The sequence below is a fragment of the Melospiza melodia genome, chromosome 9 (assembly GCF_035770615.1).
Source record: "Melospiza melodia melodia isolate bMelMel2 chromosome 9, bMelMel2.pri, whole genome shotgun sequence".
In the NCBI taxonomy this organism is placed as follows: domain Eukaryota; kingdom Metazoa; phylum Chordata; class Aves; order Passeriformes; family Passerellidae; genus Melospiza; species Melospiza melodia.
Window position 1 is genome coordinate 6,075,110 of NC_086202.1, and position 9,126 is coordinate 6,084,235.

Below are 9,126 nucleotides of genomic sequence, written 5' to 3' on the forward strand. Positions count from 1 at the left end.
TTTACCGTCACATTATAGCAACAAAATTACAGGTAGTATTTTTGGACACTCTGGGGGCTCTGGAAAAGCTAATCTAGGATTAGATACTGTGCAGGTTCACGTTAATGAAAGTAAATTGATTTTTAGATGTGAGGGGCAATTATAGATGCACTGGAAGGAGAGGGGAATTTTTGAAAGGATATTCTAGAACTAATTACTATCAGTAAAAAACACACAAAGACCAACGTAATACCCAGGGCAGCCAATGGGGATAAAAGCTTACACATAAATCTGTCATGACCTAGTAGTGAAGACTGTTTAAAAACAGTGATCTCCACTTAGCTTGTAAATGCACATCGCCCTCTTTCTCACTCATACATTCTCTCTCTCTCTCTCTCTGACACACACACACACATACACGCTCCTGGATTTGCAGAAGACAGACATCTAGGGCACTTCTTGGCATCCACAGGAAAATCATATGGGATTAAAAACCCCCAGCAGTAAGTACTCACTGTATTAAATGTTTATTAAGTGGCATGCTGTCAAAAGCTAGATTTAATAGTAAATACAGGAGGGCTTTAATGGAAATTGGTTGTATTTGATTTTTCTTAGGATTTGCTGAAAGCTGCCTCTCGAGGGTTACAAGTTCACCTTTTGCATTTCCAGCTGCTTGTTTGCTATCCATGTGGCAACCTCTGGACAGGCAGTGATCCATCCCTTATCCCCCCTGATTGAGTGCAGAAGCAGCGCAGTGCTAACTACTTCACTCAGCTGACGGCAGACAACAAAAGGAGGAAAATGATGAATTCGGACAATTTAACCTCCCAAAGCTTCCTCTCTGCGATTCACAGCAACACCAGCAATTTATTCTCAGGGCTCCAGTTCGTTCAGTCCTTCAAGCCACTCATCATCCCCTGCTACTCGCTGGTGGTTTTTATTGGTGTCATCGGGAATTACCTTCTCATCTATGTCATCTGCAAGACAAAAAAAATGCACAACGTCACCAACTTTCTGGTAGGCAATCTGGCTTTCTCAGACATGCTCATGTGTGCCACCTGTGTGCCCCTGACCCTGGCCTACGCCTTTGAGCCCCGGGGCTGGGTTTACGGGCGCTTCATGTGCTACTTTGTTTTCCTGATGCAACCTGTCACGGTGTTTGTGTCAGTGTTCACCCTGACCGTGATAGCTGTGGACAGGTACTGTGCCACGGTGTACCCCTTCCGCAGGAGGCTCACCATCCCCATCTGTGCTTACATCCTGGCTGCTATTTGGCTGCTGAGCTGCACTTTGGCTGCCCCAGCCTTGGTGCACACCTACCACGCCGAGTTCCCGGAGCTGGACTTCTCCATCTGCGAGGAGTTTTGGTTCCACATGAAGAGAGATCGCTTGGCTTACGCCTACAGCACCCTCATCATCACCTATGTATTGCCTCTGGCTGTCATCTCCCTGTCCTACCTGAGGATCTCAGTCAAGCTGAAGAACCGTGTAGTCCCAGGCAACGTCACCCAGGGCCAAGCTGAATGGGACAGAGCCAGGAGGAGAAAGACTTTTCGCTTGCTGGTCTTAGTGGTGGCAGCCTTTGGAGTCTGTTGGCTGCCCCTGCACATCTTCAACATGATAAAGGACATTGACATCAGCTTGATTGACAAGCAGTACTTCAACTTCATCCAGCTGCTGTGCCACTGGTTTGCAATGATGTCTGCTTGTACCAATGCCTTCCTCTATGCCTGGCTCCATGACAGCTTCAGGGGAGAGCTGAAAAAAATGTTTGCCTGGAGGAAGAAGAAAATTGGACCCGCTACAAACTGCATTATGGCCAGTGTGGTGCTGTAAATGAGAGCTGGTGGGAGTGCACCTCCTTTGTCCATGCACGTTGTAAGTCTTTTCCGCTTTTAATTAGTCCTCATTCCTGACATTTGCCCTTAGGGCTCAATTATAACAACACAAGTCCCATGTGCACCTACACTTCTAATGGAGAATGGCAGGCAGATGTCATGCCTCAATAACAGCTTTATTGCTTTGATAGGAGTTAGAAGCCAAGGAGATGTAAGCACAATAAGATACAGGGATCCTTCCTAGCTGTGTTGAATATTACTGTCAGTACAGACATGGGTTTTGGGGACAAAGAGAAGCAAGGATGAATAGAAAACCTGAATATCTCAAAGAGGGAGTGTTTTGGATTGGATAAAAATTAAATCTGTGTGTCTGCCCAGAGTCCATTCCTTAGCACAGGCTCTAGGGTGGAGAACTCACAGCATTCCTGTAGTCCTTTTTGGGTTAGGGCCATTTCCTCATGCAGCCCCGATTCCCTGACCCTACTGTGTCAGCTGTGTTGCCCTCACAGCCTTGACAGCACCGAGATGAATTCATCATTCCTTGAGGAGCTGATTTTGACATGTGGCAATGCTGCCATCAGCTTTGACCTCCAGAGAGAGCCAGAGGCTTTGGCACCGCCCCTCTGGAGGTGCCCCAGGACACAGAAGGGGCTGTGGATACTGAGCCAAGCATGAGCACTGCATGGCCAGTCAAAGAAAGAGCTGCCAAACACAGAGGAGGGGCAGACACTCTCCTTTGGAGGAGTCTTTTGGGAAGAAACAATTTCCTTTGACATTTGCCTTTCAAAGGGAGTTAGAAGCTATAATCAGCCTAGTGGTTTCTAGTTTCTTCCTCCCTGAAAATACCTGGTATAACAGTTAAGTGCAGAGGACAAAGTTCTGAGAGGTTTCTTCCAGCCTGCTCAGCTGCAATTGGGGATAGCACGAGAAACTTCCTGGCACTGAACTGCCATCAGCCAAAAAAGCAGCACAACCCAGGGGCAGCTCTGGCCATGGTCAGCAAGGACACCTCTCTGACCATACCTGCACAGAGACTTCTCTGCTGGGGGCAATGCAAATGGACAGGAGGGGAGGGGGAGAGAGAGAGGATGGCTGCTTTATTTTGTGAATGTAATCCTACTGTGAATCTGTGAAAATCATTTTGCTCATCGTGTTTCAGTAAAATTAATCTGATAAAAAAAACCCCCTGGATCAGTGTGCACATCCTGTGAAAAGTGTTGGGAAAATATTTGAAATCCCATTTCACAAACTTGCTACAATCTCAAGTTTTTTTACTGCTGGTAATGAGGACATTAAAAGCTGATTACAGAGGCACTGAATGAAGGTCCATTTAAATTGGGTATTACTTGCATTCACTCTGATTATGTGTGCCTGCCTTTCTTAGCTCTATTTAAAGATTTGAGTGACCTTCTAAAGAATGTTTTGCTTTTGCTGAATTTCAGGAAATTGTTTTTCCTTGAAGCTCAAAATAGTAAGTTACTGGTATAACTGGTCACTTTGAAAAGGCAAAAAGACCACTTCTAAACAAACCAACCTAATTTTAAAAGCTTTTCAATCTCATTTTCAGGACTTTTAAAGAGTACAGAGAGCAGGACACCAAGGGAGCACTGAAACAACAATGCAGAAAGCAGCTTCAAATAACAAAAAAATCCTGATTTTTAGACATTTTTCTTCTGTGAAATTAAGTAAATTCAAACTGCTAATTTTTCAGGATATAGAGGTCAATTAAGATTGATGTGGCTCATGATGTCTACAACCTCCTGCACTAAATACAGACAGTGCTGTCACCCAGAGAGATTCAAAGCCCAGTGGAGTCCTCCCAGACTTCTAAACCACAGCAGTCCTGGGATCTTTTCCTCTTTACATTTCATATTTTCCCCTCATTTGTCATCACTGCAGTTTGACTTGTTCATGTTCTCTTGAACGATAATGACTGGAGATGGCGACTGCCAAGAGCTGCATGAGGCAAACAAGGATTTCTCTCTCTGTTTGCTTTTCCTTGAGACAGAAATGAAGGGCTGCTCAGGGCACAGATTGTTCCCACAGTGACACATGCAATCTCTCTTCAGGCTGCCTCTGGAGCTGCTCTCAGAGCAGTGCCAGGGTCTGGCAGCTCCTGGAGATGCCCAGCACAGCTGGCACCCTCATCTTAAGAGCTGGTTTAACCTGTACATGCCCTGGTTCTGTCAGGATGGGAATTTGCAGCAGAAAGCTCAGAGCCTGCTCTCATTTCAGGCCCTCCTCACAAGCAGGTTTTCAGATGCACCCTGAAATTATCTGCATTCCCCACCTGTGGGCTCCTGAAGCTCCTTCTCTGTCCTCCACAGCCCCCTTGGTCCACCTCAGCGGTCCTGTAATGCCATTTTCCAGGTTTTCCCTCCACAAAGGAGGTACAGTCCTGAGCTTGAGGTCTAGGGGTTCCAAAGGGCAGAGAACAAAGCACAGTCACATTCAATTCTGTTAACTGAGCCCCAAGAATCTCTGCCCAATTTAATTATTGTTTTGTCTGAAATCCAGAGTAATAAACAGTAATAAGATTTAGAGGCACGTTGATGCACTTCTGTAATCCAGTTATTCAAATAAATATATTGAAAGCTGTCATGTGAAACGTGTTTGCTAATCTCCACCACTCTCCAGGGAGCTGCTGCAGTTCTTGGAGGCACCAGGGCTCATCACTGAGACGTTTTTGGTGGTGTATTTTTTAATTGCAGTTTAAGAAATCACAGTACGCTTTTATTTTGTAGAGTAGCTCGGTTCAAAACTTGATAAACCTATTAACTACACTTGTGCTTGATCAAAGAAAAACTACTCCCTGTGGTCTAGAGTGGGGCTGGCATTAAAAGGCAATGTACTCATGAAAAACATAGAAAAGTACGCCAGGAATGTTTGATCAGGAATTAGATTAGAAAGTGACCAAAGCTCACTAAAGCTGAGATCAGGCAGCCGAAGCAAAACAATAAAACCTCACTTAGGGTCAAGTAGAGTTGGTCTTTCCCCCACCTCAGGGATATCCACTCAGAACAGTCACCAAAACCCAACTTGTCTGTGCAATGCATTGCTTTAAATAATTGTTCCTTGTTCTTGTCAGCAGAAAACTAAGAGTTGTATTTGCACTGTGTTTGGGGAATGTCAATTTATCTGGGGGGCAAAAGCAGCTCCTGCCGTAAGGAGGAGCAGGGTGAACCTTTCATAGCTGATAGATGGACTGGGGAAAGCTGGGGGTTTTCATACCTGCTGGACAACAGGTCCTCTGAACAGCTTTAATTCAGCAAATTCTCCTTGTTGAGGTGTCAATGGTGAGTTGTAATTAGTTGTTTAAGGTGACAGAAGCTGAAAATGATACACCTGCATCTGGAGATAAAAAAAGTGTGAAAGAGAGAACTGCACAATGCATCAATCAATCTCCCCACCAGATGCGAAGAAGGTAAAGACAAAACCAATATTCTGTTGGTAAAGCCACTGCCATCTTGGCCATTTCTACATGAAGAAATGTAGTGCAAACTTTTACCTTCAGCCCTTCCCTCTCACTGCTTTTCTTTTCTCAGGAAAAAATAATTACATTCCTCTTCTTTACCCTGGAGAAAAGGCTGCTCAAGGGTGAAAGCAAACATTTCTGCCTCATGGAAGGCATACAGAGAGGGAGAGCTTAAAGGGAAAAGGGCTTCTTAAAATGAAGAATATCCTCTTCTCTCTTTCTGCAAGGCATACAGGCTCTGAACTGAACCATTTGCTGTGTGCACTTTCAGCTGACCTGGCCTGACACTTGCAGCTCTGGCTCTTGTGTTTACCTCAAGTAAATACTCTCCCCATGCTCAGTGACCTCATTTTGGGTCACAACCATCACTAACTCTGATCCTTTGCACCTGATTTCCCTCCACAGCAACAAGATGCTTCATTCAAAGTCCCAGAGAGGAGCTGCAGATGCATCTGAGGTATCCATCCTACACTAATGGGGCTTTTCCTTTGGAAATCATTTCCACAATCCCTGTCTCAAGAGCAGGTTTCAAGTCCATTCTTATTGTGTAGTGACATAAGCAGATGGGACAGGCTTCCCCAGGCTGATATCAAAAAAATTTTGTATTATTTATTTCTCTGCTCCCTGCTCTCTTAACTCTCCCATAGACTTTTGAAGCCATTGATCAGCTACTCAGTGGAAGCTGGACCTTCAAGGTTGTTGCCACCTGAAATTAGGAATATTGGCATTTTCTCATTGCTCCCTGGGGAAGAAAAAGATATCTAAGCACTCTGTCTTTTAGGAACCCACACAGGATTACACAGGGATTGGATATAAGGAAAAAATTCTTCTCCAAATGGCTGGTCAGGCATTGGAACAGGGTGGCCAGGGCAATGGAGAACTCACCATCCTTGGAAGGATTTAAAAGATGTGTAGATGAGGCACCTGGGGACGTGGTTTAGTGGTGGTCTTGGCAATATTGGGTTAAGAGATGGGCTTGATGATCTTAGAGGTGTTTTCTCTCCTAAATGATTCAGAACCAACTACTTGATAGTCAGGCTGCCTCCCTACAGGGCAAAATATGAGAGGTAAAGGGCATGAAGCTCAAATGTATCTCATTGGGTGTTATGTCCCTTTAGGAACTATACATTTACTTTCTTCACCAAGAAGTAGATGGGATTGACTTTCCCTTTCTACAGCTTGCTTTGTAAAATAAAGTCAATGAAGTTAGTAATTTATACAGATAATAAAGCAACACTCGAGAGCTCCTCGATTCACGTCTCCAGCCCATTGGAAATCAATTTGAGATCACTGCTACCTATTTGAAACTGACTGGGCTCTCCATTCTTTGCATCTTGCTTATGTTAATTATCCCATTGTAATTTCCCTGTGGTTCTTTGTTTTTGTTGGGTTTTGTTTGTTTGCTTGTTTGTTTTTGTTGTCATTTTGATTTTGTTTTGTTTTCTTAAATTTCTGCAGGGAATATCCAGAAGGAGATGATGCCAAAAATCTCTACACCTACACTTCCTACAATTCCTACATTTCCATGAGGCACAGGAGCCAAGCAGCAGAAGGAGGACTGGAGAGAGAAGCTTGCAGCTTTGAGTGTGGAGCTGGGCTCTGCCTCTCCTGCTGAGCACAGCTCTGGGTCTCCAGAAAACATGCTGGAAAGGCAGCTGGTGGCTCCCAGCAGCAGGAGTGGTTTCAGTGCTGTGCTTTGTGAGGAGCTGGTGCTGGGGGTGGGCTGGGCATCTCTCAGCGCAGCTCAGCTCCTCCCCAGCAGCATCAGCACAAGGTGACCGCTCAGCCCAGGGCAGCTCTGCTCTGAGGAGGATGATCAGCTCGAGGTGTTGTCTCTCTTCCTAGAGCTTCCCAGCCACTGGAGATGTGTTTGTTTTCCTCCACCACACCCACAAGACAGGTGAAAATGTGAGAGCAAACGACATGGGAGCCGTGGTGCGCCGTCCCAGGCTGCCACCAGCCACAGATGAGTTTGTGACCTGCTGTGCTCGGGAGTGGGAAGGAGAAGGAACAGATTGTGCTGTGAACCAACCCCGTCGTGGGCTCCTGGAGGCAGGGCAGGAAAGAAAGCAAAAAACCAAATTTCTGCTCTTCAAGCTATCAATAAGCAGCCAAAGGGTGAATCTGTAATCACCCAGAGGCTGCTCCTGTACCAATGCAGGAGCCACTCAATCCTTCTGAGAGCAGGGTCCCTCGCCTGTGGTGTGTCAGCTCAGTGTATTTGCTTTGTGGTTTTCTTCTTCACTCCCCTCACTCCCTCAGTGCAGCAGGGGCAAGCCAGGCAAAAGCAGGAACATCCCATTTCTGTTCAGTCCAGAGGCACAGGAGTTGAGGGCAGATGCACTTGTGAAAGGGTTTTTTTAATAAAAAAAAAGAAAGTTTAGGGATGGAGTTCCAAGGCAAATGTTCAACCAACCCACTCCTCAGCTACTGGAGGAAACTCTGGAGGAAGTAAATGACAAAAATTATCATGTACAAGAGCTAGCTATGAGCTAAATAACCAATATATAATACATAAAAAGTATTTCAAATAAATACATGACAAAATTATCACTCAGCTTTGAAATGATTTCCTCTCGATTACTGGATAATTTAAAAATTCAACATCTGCTGTTAATATGCATAGATTAAAAAATAAAAATAAATTTGAAACCATCTGAAGCACTTAGCATATGGCAGACCTGTTTAATCTTAACAAGTCAATAATATTATCATTGTGAATCACTCCTTCATTAAAACATATATTAATGTCGGTTGCATAAAATAATGTCTATTTGTAAAAGCCTTTTGTGCCACCCATGCAATTGTCACTTTTCACAGCTAATTCTAGATTGCTTTGATACTGCCTCCTCTTGGAAAACTGTCACAGACTGAGGACAGAGGAAATGCAAATCATCACCTGTCAGAGTTCTGACAACAACACAGACAAAGTGAAGATTTTGAAGACCTGTGTTTTGCTCTAGTGACAAAAATATGGGTTTCTTTGCTTTTAAGGCATTGTGGAAAGCACTGTTCCAAACAACTCTGACCCCCCCATAAAACCTTGTGTACAGTGTCTGACAAAATTTGCATTATTTCACAGTCCTTAATATTCTTTGCTTATTGTTAAATGAAGAAACTATTCACATGAACAGCTTAATTTACAGTGTTGAAAATAGGGATAATTAGGCAAGCACTTTCTGTTCCAGCTCTCACATGAGGTATTTAAAAACAGGGATGGAAGGTGGGTTTGGAGAAGGCTGGATTGAAACAAGAATGGTGTTAAAATTTTTAACAGTTGTGAATGAAAACTAAATGAAGAGTGTCAGTACAGCTTTCTAAATCTGAAGTTATTTACATTCAAATATTGAGACTCAATGAGGTGGATAAAAGGTAATGTGGAGCTACACTGAGTTTTACAATTCACCTATTTAAAAATAGTTGCAGAAATGGCAAACCCTACAGATTACTCTCAACTACAGAGGGGAAATAGAATGCAAGGGAAGTTCCAACCTGTTTACTGTTCTACAATATTCCCAAGTTCCCTTTTGGGAATTAAAAAATCTTTGTTTTGTTCGCCCTCTGGATCAGAAACCCGCAGAATGCAGCAGCTCCTCCCTCCACATATTTTGTACAGTTTCTAGGGGAAGGGAGAATCCCAGATCTGAGACATCTCCTGCTAACAGCTCTGGGAGATTGGAGTCCATGTGGCACTGAGCACAAATGCATGTAATTATCATCCTAATATACAGATAAAACTAAACTCTGAATTGGAGCTAGTAGGTTTATCAAGCACCACCTCTTCACAAGAAATTAATATAATTTTCCCTTCAGCATTCAGCATTAAAACACTTG

The 9,126-nt window shown here is 44.0% G+C and overlaps 1 protein-coding gene across 1 annotated transcript; it reads left to right on the forward strand.

Annotated features, from left to right (window-relative positions):
* The first annotated feature begins 348 nt into the window (after positions 1-348).
* Positions 349-7,856, forward strand: PRLHR (prolactin releasing hormone receptor). The gene is made up of 3 exons (XM_063162816.1): positions 349-482; positions 595-1,857; positions 6,751-7,856. Exon 2 carries the CDS (start codon positions 781-783, stop codon positions 1,813-1,815), a length of 1,035 nt encoding a protein of 344 aa, XP_063018886.1. The 5' UTR covers positions 349-482; positions 595-780; the 3' UTR covers positions 1,816-1,857; positions 6,751-7,856.
* Positions 7,857-9,126: the final 1,270 nt, after the last annotated feature.